Source organism: Narcine bancroftii, chromosome 13 (assembly GCF_036971445.1).
Source record: "Narcine bancroftii isolate sNarBan1 chromosome 13, sNarBan1.hap1, whole genome shotgun sequence".
NCBI lineage: Eukaryota > Metazoa > Chordata > Chondrichthyes > Torpediniformes > Narcinidae > Narcine > Narcine bancroftii.
The window spans coordinates 67,591,775-67,619,186 of NC_091481.1; the positions used below are offsets into that span (position 1 = coordinate 67,591,775).

The 27,412-nt window shown below is 43.4% G+C and overlaps 1 protein-coding gene across 2 annotated transcripts; it reads right to left on the reverse strand.

Moving 5' to 3' along the window:
* Positions 1–1,363: 1,363 nt before the first annotated feature.
* ess2 (ess-2 splicing factor homolog) lies at positions 1,364–26,274 on the reverse strand. 2 transcript variants are annotated; one of them, XM_069908134.1, is made up of 10 exons: positions 26,118–26,274; positions 21,994–22,162; positions 20,517–20,615; positions 20,229–20,386; positions 14,064–14,181; positions 12,370–12,500; positions 9,521–9,623; positions 8,691–8,800; positions 3,463–3,578; positions 1,364–2,772 (listed from the first exon to the last, which is right to left on the reverse strand). In XM_069908134.1, the coding sequence occupies exons 1-10, from the start codon at positions 26,256–26,258 to the stop codon at positions 2,502–2,504; spliced, it is 1,416 nt and encodes a 471-aa protein (XP_069764235.1). In that variant the 5' UTR covers positions 26,259–26,274; the 3' UTR covers positions 1,364–2,501. The 2 variants fall into 2 exon arrangements, with proteins under 2 accessions (XP_069764235.1, XP_069764236.1); XM_069908135.1 differs by lacking the exon at positions 26,118–26,274 and adding an exon at positions 25,985–26,110.
* Between the last annotated feature and the right edge of the window lie 1,138 nt (positions 26,275–27,412).

Sequence of the window (27,412 nt, forward strand, 5' to 3'; positions counted from 1 at the left end):
GCTGGGAGGTGACGTTGAGTGTTCAAGGCATTGGTGAGGCCAAGTTTGGAATATTATGTGCAGGTCAGGTCTCCAAATTATAGGAAGGATATAAATAAGGTGGAGAGGGTGCAGAGATTTACTAAAATGTTGCCTGGATTGCAGTATCAAGAATATGGAGAAAGGTTGAGTAGACTGGGGCTTTATTCATTGGAGCGTAGAAGGTTGAGGAGGGGGGGATCTGATAAGAGATATATAAAATTTGAGGGGAATAGATAGAGTAGATGTGAATAGCTCTTCACCTTGAAGGTAGAAGAGATTGGAACGAGGGGTCATAAGGGTTAGGGGGAAAAACTTTAGAAGTAATAAGAGGAAACTTCTTCACTCAGAGAGTGGTAGTTGAGTGAAATAACCTTTCGGAAGAGGTGGTTGCAGCAGGGTCAATTTTGTCATTTAAGAGGAGGTTGGATGAGTTCATGGATGTGAGGGGGTTGGAGGGTTTTGGGCAAGGAGGATGTAGGTGGGACTAGTGGAGTTCACTTAAATCGGTGCGGACTAGAAGGGCCAATATGGCCTGTTTCCTTACTGTAATTGTTATATGGTTATAACAAGTAAAATATTTCAGAAACAATTGGGTCTAGAGCAATGATTCCTAACCTTCCCCTTCCACTCACATCCCACCTTAAGCAACTCCTTACTAATCACAGAGCACCAATGGCATAGGGATTACTTAAAGTGGTATGTGAGTGGAAAGAAAAAGGTTGAGAACCTCTGGTTTAGAGGTATATGGGACTACTGTGGGTGGGCCATGTTGGGCCAATAGGCCTATTTCCACACTCAGTTCCATGACCAGAACTGAACACAATACTCTAAAAGTGGTCTGTCAAGAGTTGATGTCAAAAGCAAACAAAATACCCAGTATTCATGTTTTAAAAAAATTGAATACAGCTTTGGACAACAAATAGTTTGAATCATCTTACAGGAAATATGTCGGGCAAAAGAGGGTGTTTGCAAGATGTTGCCAGAATTGGAGAACTTTAATTATGAAGAATTAGAGGGGTATTGCTTCCTTTAGAACAGAGACTGAGTAGGTGCAATTTAACGACACTGATGGAGAGGAGAGGACAGAGTCAATGTCCCTCTGCAGGCAGAAATGCAAAAATTGAAGACAACATAATGTGTAGAGGTCAAGCAAAACTGCTCTGGTGAAGTGGATGACAGGGCTTTGGATCTCACCACTTTTAGAGCAGTGGCCCAACTTTCCCAGCCCGAGTTACAACTCACTGAATGGCCTCTGGTGACATAACTTGTTCTGTGATTTAGAGCACGTTGGAAGTGGGCTCTGTGGGTAAAAGAGTCTCCATTAAATGAGCAGTCACAGGAACAAGAGGAAGGGGCTTTTAATTCGGCCAGTTTCCATCAGGAAACCCTACAATGGTCAAAGTCAACACAGAAACACTGGGACACAATTTCTTTTAACCAAAGATCACTTCCACTAAAAGTTTCAGTCAGGAAACATTAGTAACTAATTGGAATGCCTATAGTTCTTTAGGGGGCTCGTGGGAAATCAGAGGTGTTGGGAGTCCAGAAGAACAGCACTCGAGGTGACAGACTGTCTCCTACTTTATGTGTGTATGAGCATCCAAGGGGACAGAGAGGGGAAAGGACACTGTCTGGGGGAGTGGTGTAGTCCAGGGAAGGGCCACTATAAGGGAAAGGCAATAATGGTCAGGGTAAGAGAGGGGACGTACCCGAGAGTAGGGGAACCACCCAGTTGGATTACCAAAAACTTGCTCAAGTCCCATGAGGTTCAGTCAGCAGAGAGAAAGAGAGTTAGAAATTCAAAAGGAAAAGCATGGGATAAGAAACAGCACCATGGGCAGAGAGGGGACATTGATTCAACTGCTTTGATGATGAAACAGTGAGAGAAAGTGCAGAGAAGTGAGTGAATGAGAACTCACTGAAGACAGGAATCTCTGAAGGTAGTTGCTGAAGGTCCTTGCAAGGGAGTGGATGAAGGTCATTCAGTTTGTGGTGAGGGTGGGGGGTCTTGGGAAGAAAAAGGCTGATACCTTTAACCGGAGAAGCCTGTGCTTTTCAAACTTGGGCCCAACAGAGTCCCTGAATCAACAGAACCACCACTGACAGGCAAAGCCCCCGGAATAATGTCTCTTTCAGGTTGGCCAAAGGTGGGTACTGGATGTGCGTGGTCACACCAGCACTGAAATGGTTAATAAATAGAGTAACTCTTTCCAAGGGTTCTGAAGGACTTCTCTTGCAGTTAAACCAGACAGAGAGAAGCTGGGATGGTCGACCAATGCCTGATTGATTCTCATGGCCAACACTTTAACAGTGAGCTTGTACGCAAAGTTAGAATTCTCGCTGCATCGCCTGTTGGATCTGGGAGAGCGGGAATCCAAGAAGAATGCAGCTGTCATATCCTCCTGTTCTCAGTTTCCCCATGTCCACAGCTCACAGCAGCAGCACAAGGGCTGGAGAGAGCAAAGTGTACAAGAACTGCACTAGAAGAAGTCTGCTGCTTTCCTCCTCTTGGGCAGTTGCAGTAGATTGTCAGTAATGGAAGTGGGGTCCTGGCTGCCTGGAGTACGGGCAGTGGAGAGGACGTTAGGGGTGATGCCAGCACCTGGCGTTTTGCACCATGCTGAACCTTTGTGGGCCGGGGATGGGGTGTAACTGGCACGCAAAGCTTTGTCCGTGTATTTGCTGGAGGTCCGGTTAACAAGACGCTGCAGGGCTGGTGACATCACTGGACTGATACCATGTGGTGAGAGACTGTGAAGGAGAAACAAATGGACTCAGACCAGGGAGAGAATAAGCTGCCACTTTAACCTCTAGCCACACAAGAGGATGCTGTCAGAGAAACAAATCCTACACACATGATACATTGACCTCCAGTATCCCCCTTACTTTCCCCAGAGTGGAAACCACCATCTGTCCCCCTCCACTGGGAGACCCAGTGCATCACCATCATCTGCATCCCTCCACTAAAAGTCCCACTTCGTCCTCACCACCTGCCCCCCCCCACCCCCCCCCCCCCCTGGGAGACCCAGTGCACCCCCTCCACCTGCCTCCCTCCACTGGGAGACACTCTGTCTTCACCACCTGCCTCTCTCCTCTGGGACACTCATTATGTCCCCACCACTGGGAGAAGAATCTTGCCCCCCTCCACGGGGAGACCTACTATCCCCACCACCTGACCCCACCCCCCACTGGAAGAGGACCTCCATCTCCAGACCACATTCCCTCCCTCCAACATCTGCCTCATCCCTTCCCCCATCAGCCAGGCCAGAGGAGCTGTATACGCTCAGTTCCTTCAGCAAGGACCAAGATGGTGAAGAGCCCCTCGCAATACCCAGCTGACCATACAGCCTGGCTGCTGGCCCTTGGACTGGAGTTGACATGGCTGGGCCCACAGTCCAGCCCCATCATCGTGGTGGGGCAATCCCAATTGGCACCACTCACCTGACCAGACTCTCCGTTGCCTTCCTCAAAGCTTCCTGCTTCTTGGTTCTGTTCTTGGCTGCCACCTCATTTACCATTTTTAGTCCCAATCTTTCCCTCCTGCCTGGTTCCAGAATCTATGACAAAATGACATAAACCAGGAATGTGAAAAATTCAGAAGTGGGGATTCTACCACACTTTGTTGACATCAGCAACCCATGAAATGATGGGGTTCAATCCATGGACAGATTTGCCCTCCGCTGCATCACATCAACATTTATCGTTCATCGAGACTTCCATTAAAGGGCGGAGAGATACTGAGCACGTTGCCACATTCCAAAGATCCCCAGAATATACAAGGAGATGGATTAAGGTCCAATCAATTAGACTGCTTTGAATGGGAACCAAGCTGCTTGTGTGTTCTTCAAGGTAAACTCATCCAATCAAGTGGGGAGAATTCCATTACACTCCTAACTGTTGGAAAGGCTGTAGGGTATGCCTTTACTGAGCAATGTCGTAAATTCAGCACTTTCCTCTCTTGAACCTTGGCTCCTTCAAACCTGCTCTTTGCTCCAAAATCTTCTTATATGTTTTGTAAATTTTAGTGAAGCATCTTGGGACACAATGACATTGGGAGGAAGGAGGAAGTGGTCCTAAAGAATGAATATAGGGCGTTAGGAAGGGAGCTGAGAAGTAGGACCACTAAGGGAGTCATTTCTGGATTACTTCCTGTGCCACGTGAAAGTGAAGGCAGGAATAGAATCAGGTGGAGGTTGAATGTGTGGCTAAAGGGGTGGAGTAGGAGACAGGGATTTGAGTTCTTGGATCCCTGCCACCTATTTTGGAGGAGGTGGGACCTGTACCGAAAGGACAGTTACTCTGAATCCCAGAAGGACCAGTCTCCTGGTGGGGGCATTTGCGAGGGCTATCAGGGGGGTTTTAAATATGGTTGGGGGAAGGGGTTCATGTAAGGGAGGACAGGAGAGAGGAGTTTTGTTGGCAAAGGCAGGTGATTGAGGAGGAAAGGGGAAGATGCTATGAGGGGGGAGGGATCATCATAACAAATAATAGTGTGGACAGGAGAGAGGGGAATAGGCAGAAGGTAAGATGTGGGAAATCTCTGAGATGCATTTACTTCAATGTAAGGAAGGTGGACGAGCTGAAGGTGTGGATAGACACTTGTCAGTATGATGTGGTGACAATTAGTGAGACATGATTGCAGGAGGGTTGTAACTGGCAGTTAAATATTCCAGGTTTTCGCTGCGTGTGTGTGTGTGTGTGTGTGTGTGTGTGTGTGTGTGTGTGTGTGTGTGTGTGTGTGTGGCATTACTTGTCAAGGAAGATATTACAGCAGTGCTGAGGCATGATAGATTGGAGGGCTCGTCAAGGGAGGCAGTATGGGTAGAATTTAAAAAATTTAGAAGGCAAAAGTTACAATTATAGGGGTGCAAAAAAGACCACCAAGTGGGGAGAGGGAACTTGAAGAGCAAATGTGTAAAGAAATAGTTGAGATGTGCAATCAGCACAGGGTTGCGTTAGTTGGGATTTTAATTTTCCTGACATAGATTGGGAGTCGCAGTCAGTGAGTGGGTTGGATGGCTTAGAGTTTGTAAAATGTGTGCAGGATTGCTTTTTGTATCAATATGTTGAGGTACCCACTAGAGAGGGGGCAGTGTGAGATCTACTGTTGGGGAATGAAATAGGGCAGGTGATGGAGGTGTGCATTGGGGAGCACTTCGGATCCAGTGATCATGGTACCATTAGTTTCAGCTTAATTATGGAAAGGGATGGGTCTGATCTGACAATGAAGGTCTTTGAGTGGGGGAAAGCCAGATTTGAAGAAATGAGAAGGGATTTGCAGGGAGTAGTTTGGGCTGATCCGTTTTCTGGGAAGGATGTAGAGGAGAAATGGAGAGCATCTAAAGGTGAGATTTTGAGAGTGCAGAATCTTTATGTTCCTGTTAGGATAAAAGGCAGGGCCAGATGTTCAAGAGAGCCGTGGTTTTCTAGAGGGATTAGGAAGTTGGTTCAGGATAAGAGGGAGGCCTACATTAAATACAAGAAGCAAAGGATTGACGAGATGCTTGAATGATATATCAATTGTAGAAATAACCCTAGAGAGAAATTAGAAAAGCAAAAAGGTACGAGGTGGCTATAGCAAATAGGGTGAAAGCAAATCCAAAGGGTTTTTACAAATACGTGAATAGCAAAAGGAGAGTGAAGGATAAAATAGGTCCACTTGAAAATCGGAGCAGAGAAATGCATGAGGAACCACATGAGATGGAGGAGATATTGAATGAATTCTTCTCGACGGTATTCACGAGGGAAAGATATATTGAATTGTGTAGAATAAGTGAGGCAAAAGGGATAGTCATGGAAAAGATAGGGATTAGTAAAGAGGGGGGAGGGGGTTTAGAACTTCTGGGGCATAGAAAAGTTGATGTCTCCTGGTCCTGACGGAATTTTTCCCAGGACCTTAAGGAAGGTCAGGGAGGAAATAGCGGAGGCTCTGACAGTGATTTTTCAACGGTCACTGGAGGAGGGTGTGGTGCCGCGGGATTGGCGGGTTGCAAACGTGGTTTCACTGTTTAAAAATGGCTCAAAGTGTAGGCCAAGCAATTATCGGCCAGTAAGTTTGACGTCGATGGTGGGGAAACTAATGGAAGGTATTCTTAGGGATAATATGTATAAATATCTGGAGAGGCAGGGATTAATCAAGGACACCCAACATGGGTTTGTGAGGGGAAAGTCGTGTTTGACAAATCTTGTTGAATTTTTTGAGGAAGTGACTATAGAAAAGTTGATTAAAGTAGAGCAGTTGACATGGTCTATTTGGATTTCAGTAAGGCTTTCGATATGGTTCCACCTGAAAGGTTAGTGAGGAAGGTTCAGTCACTAGGGATTAATATAGAGATAGTTAGATGGGTTCAACGGTGGCTAGAAGATAGGCACCAGAGAGTCATGGTGGACAACTGTCTGTCAGGATGGAGGCCGTTGATGAGCGGTGTGCCTCAGAGATCAGTGTCGGATCCTTTGTTGTTCATCATTTACATTAATAATTTGGATGATGGGGTGGTAAATTGGGTGAATAAATATGCAGAGGATACAAAAATAGGGGGAGTTGTGGATAGTGAGTGAGGAGGGTTTTCGTGGACTGCAGAAGGATTTGGACTGTTTGGAAAAATGGGCTGAAATGTGGCAGATGGAGTTTAATGTCGATAAGTGTGAGGTGGTTCATTTTGGGAGGAATAACCAAAACAGGACACATGCAGTGAAGGGGAGGGCGTAGAGGAATGCAGAGGAACAGAGGGATCATGGAATAATGGTTCATCGTTCCTTGAAGGTGGATTCCCATGTAGGTAGGGTGGTGAAGGCTTTTGGTATGCTGGACTTTATAAAATATAATTATAGAATATAGGAGCTGGGAGGTGATGTTTTTTTTAAATTTTTTATATTTCACACTATGAACCATATTAACCAAAATACACACAAACATTTCCCTCTTAAATATACAGTGTCATTTTCTCCCCTTTACGCCCCCTCCCCCCTTCCCACCCCCCCTCCTCACCCACTAAACGTTCAACATATACAATACATTAAACAATGTCGTCACACAATGAAAATAAACAAGAAAATTCTGTCATCTACTTTTACACACTGGGTCAGTTCATTTCGTCTTCTTATCATTCTATCATTTTAGAGGATGGAGGTCCGTGGTAGGCCCTTTCTGTTGTGTTCCATGTACAGTTCCCAAATTTGTTCAAATACTGTGACGCTATTTCTTAAATTATATGTTATTTTTTCCAATGGAATACATTTATTCATTTCTATGTACCATTGCTGTACTCTCAGGCTCTCTTCTGATCTCCAGGTTGACATTATATATTTTTTTGCTACAGCTAAGGCCATCATAATAAATCTTTTTTGCGCTTCATCCATATCAAGGACTAGTTCTTTACTTCTTATATTACTTAGAAGAAAGATCTCTGGGTTTTTTGGTATGTTGCTTTTTGTGATATTATTTAATATCTGATTTAGATCTTCCCAATACTTTTCCACTTTCTCACATGCCCAAATTGCATGTACTGTTGTTCTCGTTTCCTTCTTACAGCGAAAACATCTGTCTGATACTGTTGGGTCCCATTTATTTAACTTTTGGGGCATGGTGTATAGCCTGTGTAACCAATTATATTGTATCATGCGTAACCTCGTGTTTATTGTATTTCTCATAGTTCCGGAGCATAGCTTTTTCCCATTTTTCGTTTTTTATCTTTATGTTTAGATCTTGTTCCCACTTTTGTTTGGGTTTACAGCTTATTTCATCATTCTCTTTCTCTTGCAGTTTGAGGTACATGTTCGTTATAAATCTTTTAATTATCATTGTGTCCGTAATCACATATTCAAAACTGCCTCCTTCTGGTAACCTCAGCCTGCTTCCCAATTTGTCCGTCAAGTAGGCTAGGAGCTGGGAGGTGATGTTGAGACTGTTTAAGGCATTGATGAGGCCAAGTTTGGAATATTGTGTCCAGTTCGGGTCTCCAAGTTATAGGAAGGATATAAATAAGGTAGAGAGGGTACAAAGAAGGTTTACTAAAATGCTGCCTGGATTGCAGTATCTAGAATACGGAGAAAGACTGAGTGGACTAGGACTTTATTCATTGGAGCGTAGAAGGTTGAAAGGGGATTTGATAGAGGTATTTGAAATTATGAAGGGAACTGATAGAGTAGATGTGAATAGGCTCTTTCCCCTGAGGGTAGGGGAGATCGGAACATGGGGTCATAAGTTAAGGGTTAGGGGGCAAAACTTTAGAAATAATAAGAGAAAACTTCTTCACTCAGAGAGTGGTGGCTGAGTGAAATAACCTTCCGGAAGAGGTACTTGCAGCAGGGTCAAATCTGTCATTTAAGAAGAGGTTAGATGGGTACATGGATGTGAGTGGGTTCAAGGGTTATGGGTGGAACTAGTTGGAGTTTCACGTAGATTGGTGCAGACTAGAAGGGCCGATATGGCTTGTTTCCGTACTGTGATTGTTATATGGTTATAGAGCTACAGTAAAAATGCCACATAAATTGCTCTTGTAGCTGACACTTTGGATTATGATTAATGCAATCCTATGAATTTACCTATCGCCCCGCAACCCAACCGAGAGCAGGATGAACAAGGAGAAGCAGCATTGATTAACCAGGAAATGTAACTAAATGTTTCTACTTGTGCGAACTCTCCCTTCTCGCGTGAGCCATTACTGTACCTTAAATGCAGGTCCTGGCGTCCTGTCCACATGGGGCGTTTCTGAGCTGCTTAAATGCAGTGGAGTCCCTTCAATCTCACCCCATGTCATCACCGGTGAGTCAATCACCCCTGAGGGAGAGCACAAGTTTAATTAATGATGCCAGGAGACAACCCCTCAGTTCCATCACCATAAATCCAGCCGGTGCAGAGTCCCACACACCAGAATTAGAGGATCAATTGTGCTGAATGCACATTGTTACAGTAATTGCACATTAAGTTCTGCTTCCAAAATGTGTATCAAATTTCAAAGGCTGTGTGTGACACACAACCATTATTTAGAAATGCGTGAGACACTCTTCCAGGTTACAGAATTTCAGACAATAACAAAACACAAAGTTTATTCAAACCACTGCTTCTACACCAGCTGAAACCCAGCCTCATCTCATATATATGTGATTATTATCTGCAATGTATTATGTATGTAGAGGCACCACGGCCCGGAGAAATGACATTTTATCGTGCTGTACATGTATAGTCAGATAATAATGAACTTGAACTATACTGAGGGTGCATCAGACTCTGCAAAAGTTCTGTTTGAAAATGGAATTTTCTGTCACACTATTGGAAGACTCAAATCACACCACAAGGATGATATGTTTTGTTAAGTTCTCCCCGTGTCCATCTGGATTTCCTCCAGTTTCCTTCCATGATCCAAAGACATACAGGGTTAGTAGGTTAACTGATCAAATGGGTGCCTGTGGGCAGCTCAGGATCAGGGGCCAGAAGTCTCCATTACCGCACTGTCTCTAAATTAATGTCAGAGTGACGTGATGTAAAACCGGTTCTTACCTGGAGCAGGGGAGGGAGTCCTCACAAAGCCATAGCCATTCACTTTGGGCGACTCCTGGGGAATCAGTTCCTTCCCATCTGGCCCAACTTTGCCCTGTTTAAACTTCAAAACAAAATACAGTATGAGTGTGCCCATTCCAACATATTATCTCAGAGGCACTGGAACATTTGCTTGGTCAACATTTCATCATTGTACATGCAAACTTTCCAGTGTATTCTCCAAAGATTCTTTTTTCCCTATTTATTCAATTTTCAGGGTGTGGGCTCATCCCTAACTGCTCTCAAGAAAGGGAATGGCAGGCCACTTTGAAGGATCTAGCACTGCGCAATTAGCCAGGGAGTTCCACAGAGTTTGACACAACAATGCATTCTCAGGTCAGGATGATGGAGGGTTTTCCATGGCAGTCCAGACTTCCCACAAGATTCCCACCCCTATTACCCTCTGCACAGTAAAATCTCTGGTATCTGGAATTCAAACAACCAGCAAATAATATTTTTCCTTACATCCATGTGCCTATCTAAGAGTCTTTGAAATTATCCTGTTGTATTAACTTTCACCTCCACCCAGCAATGTATTCCAGGTACCCACCACTGTAAAAAAAAAATCTCCTCCAACTTTTCTCTACTCACCTTGAATAAATGACCTCCATATAAGCCATTGTCACCCTGGGAAAAAGGTGCTGACTGACTGTCCACCCTATCTATGCCTCTCATAATCTCAATGTATATATCTCTGTGATGTCACTCCAAAGAGAAAAGCTCTAGCTCACCCAACCTTTCCTCATAAAGCATGTTCTCCAATTCAGGCAGCACCGTGATGAATCCTTTCTAAAGCTTCAAGTATGGTCTAAACAGAGTTTTATCGAACTGCAACTTTATCTCGTGACTCTTGAACTCAGGGTCACGACTAATTCAGATTTATTGTCAGAATACATGCATGACATCACCTATAAACCCTGAGATTCTTTTTTTCCTGCGGGTCAGGCAGAATCACAATTGGTAATGCAAAACGAAACTATACAACATACACAAGTAAACAAATGAGTCCTTAAATGAGTCGCTGATTGAGAAGGCCACACACATTCTTAATGATCACATCAACTAGCATGGCAACCTTGTATGGACTTGGACTCTCACCCCCCCCCCACCCCCCACAAGATCCCTTTGTTCCATCACACTATTAATAATCCTACCATTAACCACATAATCCACACTTACTCAGGTTGAACTCCATCTTCTCCACTCAACTCTGAACCATTTCTATCCTGTTGTCTACGATAATCTTCTACACTATCCACACCTCCAACCTTCATGTCATTTACAATCTTACTGAACCCCCCCCCCCCCCCACCCTTGACTTTGTCATCCTAATCATTCATAAAAATCACACAGCAGGGTCCAGTAACAGATCCCTGCAGAAGTAAACAACCTCCAGACAGAATACATTCCATCTGCCATCACCCTGTCTTCTTCAGACAAGCCAATTCTGAATCCACAGCCAAGGTCCCATGAATCCCATGCTACTTAACTTTCTGAATGAGCATGCCATAGGGTAACTTGACATATGCCTTACTAAAATCTTTATACACGACCTCTCTTCTCATTTCCTGGAAAAACTCAATTAGGCTTGTGAGGCATGAACTGCCCTTGATAAAGCCATGCTGACTACGCCTGAGAAGATGGACTCTATAACTTCTTGTAATCCTGCCCTCAAGTAATAGTTTACAGAAGACTGACATAAGATTCCCTTAATTTAACAAAGGGACACCTCTGTAGTTCTCCAATCCTCCTCTACCTCTCCTATGTCCAGGAAGGAAGGAAAGATCATTGTCGACACCCCTGCAATCTCACCGCCCAGGAACACCAGGTGCTGTAGGTTTCTGTGAGGGGCACTGGACAAAGTGCCGACTCTCTTGTGTGCCTTACGGTAGACAAAAGTTAAAGAATTTCATGTATGTTACATTCTAAATATAGTATTACGTGACACTAATGGAACCTTAATCTTCTTTACTGTAGTAACCTGGTGTATATCCCGTCCACTCACAGTGACTTATCTATCCAAATGTTTTGAAGGAGATCCTTTATACCCTCATCCTTAACCTCAACATTAGCCTAAACTGCACTGACATTGCCTGGTGAACACTGAAACAAAGTCGACCAGGGAAGAGAGCAAAGTAAGGTTTTGCAACTGTATCTAAACTGCTTTCTCCTGATTATTAGTCAAAGCTCCTGTGTGATAAAAATTAAAACAAAAGATTCTGGAAAATTCAGTGAGTTGGGCAGCATCTTAAAGAGAAATAGGGTTAACGTTTCTGGTCAAAGACCCTTCGTCTGGATTGTGGGCAGCTCAGTTGCATGGGCGTCATGGTTAGTACAATGCTATTACAGTGCCAGTGACCTGGGAACCAATTCAGTGCTGCCTGTAAAGAGTCTGTATGTTCTCCCCATGTTTGTGTGGGTTTCCTCCAAGTGCTCTGGTTTCCTCCCACCCTCCAAAAAGGTATTGGATTGTAGGTTAATTGGTATATTTGAGGGGCCAGACGGGCCCGTTTCCATTCTGTACGTCTAAATTAAAAAAAATAAAATAGAGGCTTAATCACGAGGCTGCTGTAGCATGACCACATCTGGCTATTCAATTCACTGATAACGAGTGAGGAATGTTAAATGCTGAGAATTGGGTATCTCGGCTGTTAGGAATGGAGAAGGGAGGAGGATAAAGGGGAGCAAACATGGACACTGTATGTAGTGGAGTGCCAAGTGGGAGAGGGAGCTCAGGGGATACATGAGCCAGCTAGAACACTGCACATTACACCAGAGAGGGCCTGTGAAGGGGATCCCACAACACGTACCTGTGCATTGAGAGCTGCTGCTTGTTGTAGCTGCGACTTGCTCAGGGTTCGACAGAAAGGGTCACTCTGGAAGCGGGTATTTTTGTGAATCACCTCACGTGGTTTCTTGAAGAGTTCATCATCCTTCACTCCTACAAACGAAACAGATCAGGGGAGAGAAACAGTTGAGGAGGAATGGGAGAAACTCTGGAAAAATAGAAAGACGATTTCATTCACTTAACCACCCTTTATTACTGAAACAAGAGATACGATCCCCAGTTCGAACTGGAAATCTGCATCCCCAAAAATAGCAGACATAAAACTTTCTTTCCACTATTCTGGTCTATCATCAAAACAAGGCCCTATGGTTGGTAAATCAGATTCCTAATACTAATTTTCAATTACAGTAGAATCCCCATTATCCAGCACCTACGGGTATCATGGATGTCAGATATGTTAATTTTCTGGTTGACTGAGACACGCTTACAATGCCCAATACCCCTGCATTAAGAATACACCATTTAAGAGACAATGCAAAAGCTAATTTGAAAAAATTAGTATTGTAGTCCTTAATAATGTAAAGTTCACTTTAATCAGGTAATTCCTGTAGATTCTTTCCAGGCAAGAATAGGGAGACACTTTGGGAGAGTCACCCCAGTGGCGAGTGGCATCGTCCGGCTCTTCATCCTGGGGGGGGGGGGGGGGGGGGGGGGGGGCCACCATTTTATTCAAACACAACTTTATTAAAACTTTATTCAAACAGCTTCTGCGGACGGGGCATGACCAGGGGGCTCCGCTGGCTGAATATTTGCTCCCTTGGTGTTATGTGTTACTTCGGAGAACATTTACTTTTACAATTTTAAACTTTTATTCAAAACTTTATTTATTCCTATTTATCTTAAAAATTATTTATTTTTTCCACTTTTTTGCCAATTATTTAAGTTTCTGGTTGATTGAGTGCTGAATAATGTGGATTTTACTGTAGTTCTACTAAGAAGAGACTCATTGTCTCACTTTCAATATGGCTGCTGTGCTTTATAGACCTCAAACAACCACATGCAACCAATAACATCCAATCTATGGATAACAAGGTACTGATGTGACTCTAGCATGGATTTAGAAAATTATTCATTTACAGGAAGCCAACAATCAAGCACCTGTCCTACTTCACTGTAAACAATTTTCACAGAGACTTTGTTGCCAATCTACAACAGACAAAGGTTAGGATCAGTACAATCTCATCATTCTTTGGTACTCACTCCAAATACAGTAAAATCCCCAGTATACGGAATTCAAGCAACCGGCAAAAAAAATCACGGCAAATAAAGCGGTAAAAAGCACAAAAGTTTAAAACCGGTGCCGCTTAGCAATTTGCCAATCCACACAACACTCATTCTCAAGCAATCATCAAATTCACTTATCTGGCATCTACTAATCCCCAGAGGTGCCAGATACTGGAGGTTTCACATCTTTCCCTATTCTTCAATATTCGCCCGTTTCCAGTGTGTGCCCCTTTCTCTTATTCCTCCGAGTCCAACTTTCTTTGCTTCATCAAGACCAATCTAGGACACATCTTCTCCCATCTTTCTTACCCTGTTGACAGTGACAGGAGATAGGCTATACATGACAGTGAGTGTGCATGTATCAGCACTCAAACCATCAAGGATTGTTCTGTCCTCAGAGAATTTAAACAAGATTAGCAATCTGCTCCTTACCTTCTGGGTAATACATCAGAATGTTCTTGGCTTTGTATTTCCAAGTTTTGACTCCTGCATGTCGATCAGCAATTGCTGGAGCATCAGGTGATGGGAGTGCCAGCATTTCTTCGTGGCCCTGTGAAGAGATCCACCATCATTTCTGGATACGCTGTCAACCTCTACAGGCAGCTCCTGCACTATTTCAATATATGGGTGAGAAATAATACCCTCAGATGGTGAGTAGTTTGATATTGAGCAGTGCAGTTATCACAACACTGTTACAGTGCCAGCAGCCGGCGTTAGAATCTGGCACCGTCTGTAAGGAGTTTTTTCATTCTCTCCATGTCTGCATGGGTTTCCTTGCACTGTTTAAAACATACCGGGGATGGAGGTCATTTGGGTGCAATTGGGGAGCATGAGCTCAGCTGATACCATGCTGTATGTCTAAATTTTAAAAAATTAAATTTAACAAAATTAAAATCTGTTCCTGACGCACATCAAGGAGGTCATTTTCCGAGGAGGAGTCACGTGATGGAGTAGTGGCCGGACGGTGAACTCCAGCCCTCTCCAGAAAAGTCGGGAAAAACAAAGGAAAACACAAAGGCACAGAAATAAAAGTTACAGAAAAGTGAGTATAAAGGTGGAAAGAAGATGGCGACAAAAAAAGAAAAATCGAAAGCAACGGTAAGAAGAGAGGAAGAGAAGACAAAGGAGGAAAAAGGTGAAGGCCTTACCTGTCCGAAGAGGCCCGCTGCGGAGAGAGAAACCCGCTCCCTCAGGTCGGTAAATAATGGACTACAAAAATGGCTCACTGAGCCGTGTAAAAGTGCGCAACCGCGCATGCGCGAGGAATCGCGCATGCGCGATGCGAATGAAAAAAAACACACCGACGGGAGGGGGGACCAGCTGGGGAGTCGATCTCCACAGCCGGCAACGACAGCTGCAGAACACCTGCAGCAAGAAGAGACCACAGAAGACAATAGAAACAAGAAAGAAGAGGAGGAAAGGGCACCAAAGAAACAACAGATGGCCAACCCAGAGGAAGAAGAAGAGGAAGAGGAAGAGTACAGTGAGATAGAAGAAGAAAAGAAAGGCAAGATAAAGGATATACTTGCTCTTATTAAAGGATACATGGAGTCATTTAAAGAATGGCAAACACAGGAATTTAAGGATTTAAGAAAAAGAATAAACAACACAGAAGAGAAAATAAATAAAATGGAGATGACCTTAACAGAAATGGGAAAGAAAATGGACAAGATGGAAAAGCGGGCAGTAGCAGCAGAAATGGATGTAGAAGACTTAAAAAAGAAATTGGAGGAATCTAATAAAAAAACTAAAGAGACACAAGAACTACTAGCTCAAAAAATAGATACAATGGAAAACCATAACAGAAGAAATAACATAAAGATAGTGGGCCTTAAGGAAGATGAAGAAGGCAAGAATATGAGGGAGTTTATAAAAGAGTGGATCCCTAAGACCTTAGGATGTCCAGAACTACAGCAAGAAATGGAAATAGAAAGGGCACATAGAGCATTGGCCTCTAAACCACAACCACAACAAAAACCAAGATCTATTGTAGTAAAATTCCTAAGATATACTACAAGAGAAAAGGTACTGGAGAAGACAATGGAAAACGTAAGAGAGGGCAACAAACCACTGGAGTATAAAGGGCAAAAAATCTTCATTTATCCAGATATATGTTTTGAACTCCTAAAGAAGAGAAAAGAGTTCAATACAGCAAAGGCGATTTTATGGAAGAAAGGGTATAAATTTATACTAAAGCATCCAGCGGTATTGAAAATATTTATTCCAGGACAACAAAACAGACTATTCTCGGATCCAGAAGAAGCACGAAAATTTGCAGAACAATTACAAAAATGGACTGAGGGAGGAAGACGGGTAATGAGAGTAAAAATGATCACGATTGATATGTATGTGGGTAAAGACAAAAATAGACTGAGGGATGAAGACGGGTAATGAGAGTAAAAATGATCACGATTGATATGTATGCGGGTAAAGAGGTATAAGAGTGAATAGAGACAATGTGCATACGTGAATGTATCTGTACTTAGAGGAAAATATAGATAGTATAGACAAGAATTAATAAGGGAAGGTAATGGAATAGAGAGAATAAGGAGGGAATTAAAAGAGTGACCTTTGTGACATATGAAAAGTGAAATCTTTTCTGGGGGGGGGGGGGGGGCAGTTGACGCTTGCGAGTGGATTCGCCAATCCAAATGGAGAGGGGAGATGTGGTTGTCCGACAAGGGATAAAGGACAACTCAGGAGGGGAAGGGGAGATTGGGGATAAATAAGATAGAAATAGGAGAATAAGGAAAATGTTGGATGTTGTAGGAATGTTGTCTTATAAAGAGTTGAAAATAAGAAAACAGAAATGGAAAAGGAGGAAAGGTAATGATGGAAAAACGGAAAGAGAAGATAAACAAAATATAATAGGGCTACGCTGAACTATATGTCTTTAAATATTAATGGAATACATAACCAAATTAAAAGGAAGAAACTACTAAATTTAAATGAATAAATGTATTCCATTAGAAAAAATAACATATAGGTTAAGAAATAATATTGAAATATTCGAACAAGTATAGGATCCTTACATTAAATACAATAGCGAAAACCTACCGGGGACAAACATTACTTAAGTTGATGGAAGGAGAAGGAAAGAAAAGAATGGACTCAGTAGAATTTCTGGTGTATTTTTGTTGAATGACAACATTGTCTGACTGGCTTAATGCAACCTAGATTGTATACCTAAAATGGATGAGAGGGGGGGGTGGGGGGGTGGCTTGGGAGGAAGGGGGGGGGGAGGAGGGGGGGAGAAAAAGTCACTGTATATGTGTGAAAAAGAAATAGTGTATATCATGGCTAATGTGATTTATGGTGTGAAAAATAAAAAATTAATAAAAAAATTTAAAAAAGCTGGTTCCCCAGTACTGCACCATCTGCTCAACATTTGGAAGAAGATCCACATAGAAAAAAATGATCAACTATCAAAATTAATATTGACGGAAAATCAACTCATCCCCTTCACAATAGATAATCTTTTCTTTAGAGAATGGGAGAGAAAAGGGATCAAAAGAATAGAAAATTGTTTTTCAGGAATTAAATTAAAAAAAAGGTAATTTTCCCCAGACCAACCCCATTCCCGGTTCAGTACAAACAGGATGAGCGTTTTGGGGAGGGAACCCACCACCAACCCCAACCATGCATTTCATGTGTCAACCACTCTTTGTGAATAACCTATGCCTGAAATAAAACTGGAGAAAATGGTGAGTAGAGAAAATACTTTCTTCCATTCATATTAAACAGATGGCCTCTGCTATTGTCCACTGACACCCTGGAAAAAAAGTGCTGACTGTTCTCTCTCTCTATACGTCTCATAACCTCTTCCACCCCTATTAAGTTGTCTCTCATCCTCTGTGGCCCCAAATCAAAAATCACAAGCTCACTCAACCTTTTTTCATATGACATTTCACCAATCCAGGCAACATCCTGATGCATTTTCTTTGTGCCCTCTCCAAAGCTTCCACATCCTTCCCAGAACGAGGAGACCAGAACTGAGCACAATACTCCAAGTGTGGGCAAACCAGAGTTTTACCTCATGATTCTTGAGTTCATAAAGAAAAACACACCATATGCTTTCTTAAACACTCTAAAAAACTTATGTGGCAAACTTGAAGGGTCAATGGAGCTAGACCCCAAGATTTATGTTCCTCCACACTGCTAAGAAATTTGGTACCAACTGCTTCTTCAAGTGTGACTTTCCAAAGTGCATCACTTCACTTTACTGATCCACCCCTCCACTTCTTTGTCTAAGTCAATCATAAAAAACACAAAGAACAAGGTTCCCAGAATAGATCCTTGTGCAACACCACTAGTCACTGACCTTGCAGCAAAATATGCTACTACACCCTCTCCCTCCTGCAGACATGCCAAATTCTGAATGATTTTCTGGTCAAGCCTACCTAGGGGAAGCTTGTCACACACTTTACTAAGATCCATGCACACCACATCTCCCACTCTACCTTCATCATTTTCTTTTGCCACCTCCTCGAAAATCTTAATTAAGGCTCATGAGGCATGACCTGCCTCTTTCAAAGTCATACTGACTATCCCTGAAAAGACTTAAGTTCTCTCCAAATGCTCATAAATCCTCTCCAATAGTTTGCCCATTGCTGACGCAAGACCCACTGATCTATAATTCCAAATATTCTCTTTTACCCTTCTATTTTCTATTGCCATCCTCTAATCCCCCTGTACCTCCCCTGTAGCCAGGGAGAACACTCACTTCAGCAATCTCTTCCCTCAATTCCCACAGCAACTGGGAGTATACCCCATTTACCCCCAGTGAACTTATCTATCCAAATGTTTTTCAGAAGTTCCAATACTATCTCTTTCTTAAATTTGACGCGCTGCAGCACATTAGCCTATTTTATGCTATTCTCACATTCATCAAGGTAACTCTCCCTGGTAAACACTGAAGCAAAGTATTTATTAAGGATATCTCTCCAAGTGCAAGTTCCCCCCACCACCCCCCCCCTTAATTACTGAGTGGTCCTACCCTCACTCAAGGCATCCAGTCCTAGAACGTTCTAGATCCAGTGTTCCCTTACACACACTTCTGTTACCTGCAGTCTTGTTCCCTAACCCTAACTGGACATCCAATTTTGCACACTCTTCAGTTAGGACTATTATATTAAGGAAACCCGAACATATTTGACAAACTCTAACTCACCCAGCCCTTTTACATTATGGAAGTCCCATTCAGTATGTGGAAAGTTAAAAAATCACCCCCTTTTAGTTCCTTCACTTTCCTTTTTGAACCATCTAAACCCCAGAACAGCAAGCAGTCAACCTGACCTTTTGACAGCCAAGTCTCTGTAATGGCTAAAACATTATAATTCCCAGAACTGATTCATGCTCCACATTCATCAACCTTATTCTTAATATTTCTCACATTAACATAACTGCATTTCAACCCATTCAACTAGCTACATTTATGCTCTCTCCACGACCTGTTCTGCCTCACCATCTCACTGCAAATTGCATCCATCTTTCCACCAACTGCTCGATCATCTGACCTCACACTCTGGTTCCATCCCTCTGCCTACCCAACAAAACCCTCTCCGACAGTTCTGGTAAATCTGCCCACAAACATATGACACTCTCTCGAGTTCAGGTGCAACTCACCCCTTTTGTACAGGCCATACCTTCCCCAGAAAAGATCCCAATGATCCACAGATCTGAACCTCTGCTCCCCCCCACCCACCAACTTTTCAGAGACGAGCTGCACTAATCCCCAAGCAGTCTAACAGCTGCTTTATCAAGACAAAGTGTCCTCAACTCTCCTTGGCAACTTACTTTGTGATGGAAAACAAGGCATCTGTTCACAAAGAAACACCCCTTCCCAATTTAGTTTTTCTAAATTATCCAATGATTTCACTCAGAAAAGAGTGGACATTTTTTTTTAAATTTAGACATACAGTACGGTAACAAGCCATTTTGGCCCTCAACATCAAGACAGCAGAAGTGAGAAAGAAAAGGTTTGTCATGTTAATTCAAAGAATGATAAGGTTAATTATGAATAGGAACGGAAAAGGTTGATATTTTCAATATTGTTGAGTTTTTGTCGGTGTTTCTACTGGTCAGTGATTTGCATAAATTTGAAATATTCTGTGAAATAAGAGGGAGGTTTAGAAGAATTTTGCATCAAAGAAAAATTGGAAATTTGAGGGTGAAAGAATAAAGGAATGAGGTTCATTATCAAACAATTCTACGACTGATTCCACCTGCATTGAATTCGTCCATCGTTATTGAATGAAGATCTACCGGGACCAATGCCTGAAGAAGGCGCACAAAATCAGTGAACCGGTGCGGACTTGAAAGGCCTGTTTCCGCTCCGTAAATGGTTATATGGTTAAGTCTGTGCCTCCCAATTATACCCAATTGACCTACAACCCCAGTACGTTTTGAATGGCAGAAGGAAACCCACACAGACACAGGGAGAACATAAAAACTCTTTACTGACAGCACGGGATTCAAACCCCGGTCTCGATCACTGACAATGTGACAACGTTGCACTAACTATAATGCCCCCCCCCCATGTCAAATACACATACTAATTACACATTACACTCAAGAAAGGAAAGGAGGTGATCGCACCTGCTCTGATGCTTCTTCAGCTTCGTAAAGCCAGGCATGTTTAGCCTTATTCCTTTCTTCAGCAAGCACCATAATTTGGTTGAAGGAGGCATTATCTTCACTGGTGCTTTGCCCCAAGTAGTTGTCCAGAGTTGGCAATTCCTCTGCTTTCTTGTCTCCTGTAAATTAGATGGATGTGAACCTCAAGCTCATCTCATCAAGATGGTGTAACCATTCACTGTTGCACAATCGTAAAAGACACACGCTAGTTTGTACTCATTCAAACAACACACTGCACTTCAAACTGACCTCCCTCGCTGGTAAGCTTTCCTTCTGATTTGGCTTTACTCTGTAAAGATGGAGATTCTGAAGTAGCTACTGGAGTTTCAAAAGAACCTGGCGTGTGATCTGCAGGTTTAATGAAATATGATGTAAGTGACAGAACATCCTGAGAATGGCACACACTGCCCCTCCCACTCTCCAGGAAAACATGTCATTCCCTTCCCACCGACACTCATGCATTTTCAATCCCTTTAACAACCACTCATCCAGTGCTCCCGTTATGGCCTTCTCTACATCAGCAAGACTGGACACAGACTGGGAGATCGCTTCACTGAGCACCTTCATTCTGCCTGCATCAATCACAGGTATCTCCCAGTGGCCAACCATGTCAATTCTGCGCCCCAATCACACACTAACATGTCTGCCTATGGCCTCATGCACTGCCAGACCAGGGCCACCCATAAATTGGAGGAGCAACACCTAATATTTTTTGGAGGAACTTTCCAACTTCATAGCATTAACATCAACTTCTCCAGTTTCTGTTAGTCCATTTTCCTTTCTCCCTTTCTCCTTCTCTTCCTTATCCCCGACTGCTTTCCTCCTGCTCTCTACTTCCTTCCCACTCCATTCACAGAACTATCCCCCCTCTTCCCCTGTTTTCTCCTGTCCCCTCCCTCCCTTATCCACCAATAGGTGGAGAGGTCACCTCTTGCTTGTGGACCTGTACTCCTTCCTTAACTCTCTCCCACATGCATCTGCCTACATTTTGCTCATAATTTTATGAAGGGTTCAGGCCCAAAGTGTTGGTTATGTATCTTTAACTTTGCTATTTTAAGTACGTTGTGTGACCTCCTGAGTTTCTCCACCATTGTGTTTTAACTATGTTCAGCATGAATCCCTGGCATTTTCATGGTATTGCAAACAAACCACCATGAAATGTTTGAAAGCTTTATTCCTTCATAATAAATTATTTTTATATCTTTATCTCTTTTCTACTTCATTTTCCTTTTGCACTTGCATTTGTTTCCCCAATTAACTATTTCTCAAATTGGGAAATCATGCCTCTTGCAACGGAGAAAATATCCAGAGCAAGGTCTATAAAAAGGACACAAGCCTTTTGATCACAGGGCAAATCAGTGAAGTTTTCATCGCAAGTGAACTCTGAAAGGCTGTGGCTGATATCCATCATTTATAATCCACTCCCTTCTCACCTCCTGCCTGCCCTGGCCAGCTGCTCTGCTGAACTATCCTGCAGACTTGAGCCTCTCTTATACTCTGCCACTGCTTTCAGTAGTTATGATATGTGGTAGGATGGAGAAGCAGAGCAGATGGACATCAATTTTAACAATTCCCAGTCCATGGACCAAGGAAACATCTGGTGCAAGTGTGGTTCAGTCAGAGTCTGGAGGCAAAGAAACAAGAAGCAGAAGCAGAACTCTGAGCCACTTGGAAAATGCAAGCAGATAAATGTTTGTTGTCATGAGCAAGAAATGAGAGAACTTACATGGCACAGGAGTCACCAGATTTGGTTTTCCAAATGAGGACCCATATTTTATGGAGAGTTCACGCATCTTTTCCATGTCGCCACTCTCTTCAGCCTCCAAAAGCTCTCTTTGAGCGTGTAACTTGACCACATCAGGGAAAAAGTCACGTTGGATAATTTTTTCCAAATTCTGTTGAAAATACAACATCCAGAGTGTTTAACATAATAACACATTTAAATAACATCTTTAACAAAGCAAAAATTCTCTATGGTGTTTTAGAGAAGGTTTAAAAATGACACTAATTTATAGTGAGCCAAATTAAGGAGATCGGATGGCATCTAACAAAACCCTAATCAACATTAATATAGACTTCTTCAATTTCTGCTAGCCTACCTTCTGTTCTCCCTCCATTCCTTTTCGGCGCAGTGTTATTACTGTGCCAGTGACTTGAGTTCGAATCCGGAACTGTCTGTAAAATGTTTGTGTGTTCTCCCTGTGTCTACGTGGGTTTCCTCCAGATGCTCTGGTTTGCTTCCACTGTTCAAAATATACCAGGGTTGTAGTTTGGGTGGAATTGGGCACCATGGGCTTGTGGGCTGAAAGGGCCTGTTTCCGTGCTGTATATCTCAATTTAAAAAGCAACGCTTCATAGTAGTCTGCATTATATTCTATCTGCCCATTTTTCCAACTGGTGAGATCCTGCTGCAAGTTTTTAAAGCAGTGGTTCTCAACCTTTTTCTTTTGACTCACATACCGCTTTATGCCATCGGTGCTCTATGATTAGTAAGGGATTGCTTAAGGTGGTCCATTCCCTTTAGAGTGATGAAACCATGCACATACAAGTTAATTAGGTACAATTAAAACAGTGATTTTCAAACTTTTTCTTTCTACCCACATACCACCTTAAGCAATCCCTTCCTAATCACAGAGCACCTATGGCATAGGGAATACTGTCCACTAAACCTCCAATCTTCGTGTCATCTGCAAACCTGCCAATCCAATTTACCACATTATCATTAAGATCAGCCATTCTCAACCTTTTTTTTTTGCCATGGCCCCCTTACAACTCTGCACAAGGTTTAAGGGCTCCCTTCCCTGTGAAGCAGTCAAGTTTTGGTTTCTTCTGCACCTTTCTCCTACCAACCACACAAAAAATTCTGTGGCATCTGGGGGAGGGGTAGGGTACCTGTAGAGAATGGCTGATCTACACCATTGATACAGATGACAAGCAACAATGGACCGAGCACTGAGGCACACCATTTGTCACAGGCCTCCATCTACTACCACTCTCTGGCTACTCCCCTAAAGCCAATGTCCAATCTAGTTTACTACCTCACCATGAATACCAAGCAAGTGAACCTTTCTGACTAACCTCCCATGTGGGACTTTGTCAAAAGCATTACTGAAGTCCATGTAGAAAACATCCACAGCCTTTCCTCCATCAACTTTCCCAGTAACATCCTTGAAAAACTTTAAAAGATTTGTTAAACAAAGCCACATTGACTATCCCTTAATCCATCCCTGACAGTCCAAATACTTGTACATCTGATTTCTTAGAACACCTTCCAATAACTTACCTAATATTGACATTAGGTGGCAAGGTTGCCACAATTAACTTACAATCCTCGATATGTTTCGAACAGTGGGAGGAAACCGGAGCCCCCATGGAAAACCCACACAGACAAGGGGAGAATGTACAAACTTCTTACAGACAGCGTGGAATTTGAACCCTAGTCCCTTTAATCAAGTTTTTTTTTGCTCCACAGTAATTGGTGGATGCATCAAATACATTGACTAGGGTGGTAGAGATGGCTGGAAAAATACTAACGTAGAAAAATAGAGGGCCATGGGTCATAGGTAGAGAAACAAAACACTGTGGGAAGAAGGCAACTGTTGTCCTTCCCACAATGGCCTGAGATGCTGAGTATATCCAGCATTTGCTGTGTTTTAACAAGGGCCTCTGCTGTGATGTTCTCTGTGTTCTAACTATATTAGTAACAAATAAAATTACCACAATTTCATAACAAAAAAAAGGACAACATATCACAAGATAAATAAACGTTCAAAGTTGCAATTAGTGCAAAAGAAATTATATTTCAGTTGTGCAAACAGATATTTTGATCATATTGTGGTAGTTTATGGTTCAGGTTAGAGTGGGACATGGAGGTTCAAGAACCTGACAATTGTTGGATAAAAACCATCCTTGAACCATAATCACCATTCAGTCAGACGTACCAACCAGAATGCCATCTCAACTTTCTCCTAAGATCTTGAATGTCAAACAAACCAATAGGATTGGTCATAGAACCAGGCAACACCCTGGGTGAAGGATTGGGTGACCAGGTCACCACTGGGCTTGAGGACTAGGGGTATGGAGGCTGCCAGGGGAGAGGGAGCAACCGGTGGCGTGGAAGCCACGAGGAAAGAGAGAGTGACTGGCAGCTTAGAGGCCACAAGGGGAGAAGGAGAGACTGGCGGCCACGAGGGAGAGGAGGCCTGTGTATGAGAGTGCCAGCAGGTTACAAGGGAGTAAAATCACAGTAATGCTGAAGGAAGTAAAACACGAGAGTCTGCAGACACATGGTTGAAGTAAAAAAAAGATGCTGGAGAAACTCAGCAGGTCAGACAGTGCACTTGATGTAGCAAAGATAAAAATACATAACCAACATTTTGCGCTTGAACCCTTCATCGAGGTATGAGAAAAACGTAGCCAGGCACCCGAATAAGATGGTGTGGGGGAAGTGGGGTGGGGAGGTGCACAGTCCCACAGGCAGAAGTTAATAGTTGGATAAGAGAGGGGGCCACACCAGCAAGCAAGGGGTGGAGGGATGGCTCTGTGAATAGTGAAGGGGGTAGAAAGCTGGAGGAAAGAAGACAGAGCGAAAAGGAATGGAGGGAGAACAGAGGGTAGGCTAGCAGAAATCGAAGAAGTTGATATTAATACCATCAGATGGATAGTGCCAGTGCTGAAGGAACTCAGCCAGTCTCACAGCATCCATAGGAGGTAAAAAATGTTTTGGGCCTGACCCCATCCTCAATGTACAAGTATAAAAGCAGGCAGACATCTAAATAAAAAGGCTGGGGAAGGAGAGAAGAAAGGGCGATTGGTAGGAAGACAGGAGGATTGATTGGGGGAGGGCTGGCTCTTTGAATGCCAAGGGAGAAAGACAGAGGCTGGATAAGTGTAAGATGATGCATTTTGGAAAATCAAAGGCAGGGTACAGGTTCAAGGCTGAAACTTTAGTTATGTATTTTTACCTTTGCTATGTTTGACCAGCTGAGTTTCTCCAGCATTGTGTTTTTAACTGGAAGAACAGAGGGACCTTGGGGTCCAAATCCATACATCTCTCAAGGTTCTGCACAGGTTGATAGGATAATTAAGAAGGCCTATGCAATGCTGGACTTCCATTAGTCGAGGGATTGAGTAAAGGAGTCGTGTTGTGTTCAGCTCTGGTCACTTTGTTACAGGAAGGCGGTGGAGAGGGTATAGAGATTTATCAAGATGTTGTCTAGATTGGAAAACGTGTCTTATAAGGCAAGGTCATCAGAGCTGGGGCTTTTCTCTTTCAAGTGGAGGGGACTTGTCGAGGTCTACAAGATTAGGAGAGGCATAAAGTGGACAGCCAACACCCAAGGAAAGAATCGCAAACACCAGAGGACTTCCGTACCAAATGAAGGGAGAAAGATTTAGGGGAGGCATCAAAGGTAAATTAAAAAATAAACAGTTGTGGGTGCCTGGAATGCATTGGTGGTGGAGGCTGAAACATGAGAGGTATTTAAGAGGCACATTGTTGAAAGAAAAACAAAGGTTGATGAGGTAAGGGAGGGTTTAGATTTTTTTTTAGGTCCGTCTGCATTCACAGAGCCAGCTCCCCTCACCTCTCCTCTCCAGTCCTCTCCATGTCCAGTGAGCCTCTACTCCTCCCCAGCGCCTTCCCCCTCTAGTATTTTACTCCAGGCGCCTGCTTTTTTCTCATGCCTTGTAGAAGGGTTCAGGTTATATATCTTTACCTCCTCGGGACACTGCAAGACCGGCTGAGTTCCTCCAGCATTGCTGTGTTGTTTTGCCCCCGCAAGGCCATCGGGCTATGGGGAGCCCGATTGCTCCCGGACTGAGACGCGGCCTCCGCCTGTTGTCCCCTACCCCGATATACGATTCCTCATCCAGGATCCGTTTCTTCTCCCGCCCGAAACCCTGCCCGGGACTCTCGGAGCCGACGCAGGCCGGCGCTCGGCCCTCGCCGCTGTCGCCGCTCCGCGGGGACTTCCTCTCGGCCGTCGCCATCGCAGCGCCGACGCCGCCTCCGCCAAAAAAAACGCCACTGCGGCTGCGCAGCCGCGGGAGGATCGGGGAAAGAGTCCTCCAGTATCCCAGCACCCTCCCCGGCCTGGGCGCGCTCAGTGCCAGAGAGGGGCCAGGGGACCATGGTGGGTGAGGGGTCTGGTCCATGTGGGGCTGTCCAGCAATCGGATTCGTTGCTCTTCACTAAAATTCGTTTAAAACTGCACGGGTTCGTTCATAAATGACATCTTTGGATTGCAAACAGGTTGGATCTCATACAACGGGAGAGGATCCCTGCTGGCATCTCCAGCAGAGCTTATTGAACTCAAGGGTGTTGCATGCTGCAACTGATGTACCTTGGCTCTATTTTCATGCACTGTTCACATTTTCTTTATGACTAAAGTCATCCCACGAAACGGTGATCCCTGGTCCTCAGTGCAAAACATGCAGACACACAACCAGACATAACACACGTACGAACAATGCATATGCAGGTCAAGTATTTCATCTCTACAAATAAAATTTCATGAATATGATGGTCAATGTGAGCAGTTCCTTTGGTCGTTCAGCTCGTGGGAAGAAGCCTGGTGGTGCTGGCTCTGATACTCCTTGTCAGAAACACAAATTCTCACAAATGAGTCTCTTTAAGATCGATGACACGACAAGCTTTATTCACAAGTCTGCAGAGTTGGACTCAACCGGCTTCTAGCCAAGTCAAGCCCCGATACATACAGTGCGTTGTTTTTTATACAATTTGCTTGTCCTTCGGCATCTCCACTACACTGTTTTAATTGGTTAGTTTTTGCAGAATCATCCTGATTACTGTTAGTCACGCACGCCACGATCCTTCATGACCTCTGCTCACACCAAATCCTGTTTTTCACTCTTTATCAATCTTTGGCTCCTGCATGTCTCTCTGTAGTTAAATCTGTTGCAAGTCTGTTGTAACATTTTCCAGCTAAACTCTAGTGGTTAGCCCCCTTTTATGACTAATCATCACATTTTAACTTAAACCCTTTTTAACCCAAATTCTCTATCTATAACACTCCTGTATCTCTTTCCCCAAGGGTAGCAGCTGAAAGATGCTGTGTGTGGGGTGGAAAGGGTCCTCAATGTTTGTGTGAGCCCTCTTCAGGCAACAATCTCTGTAGATCACA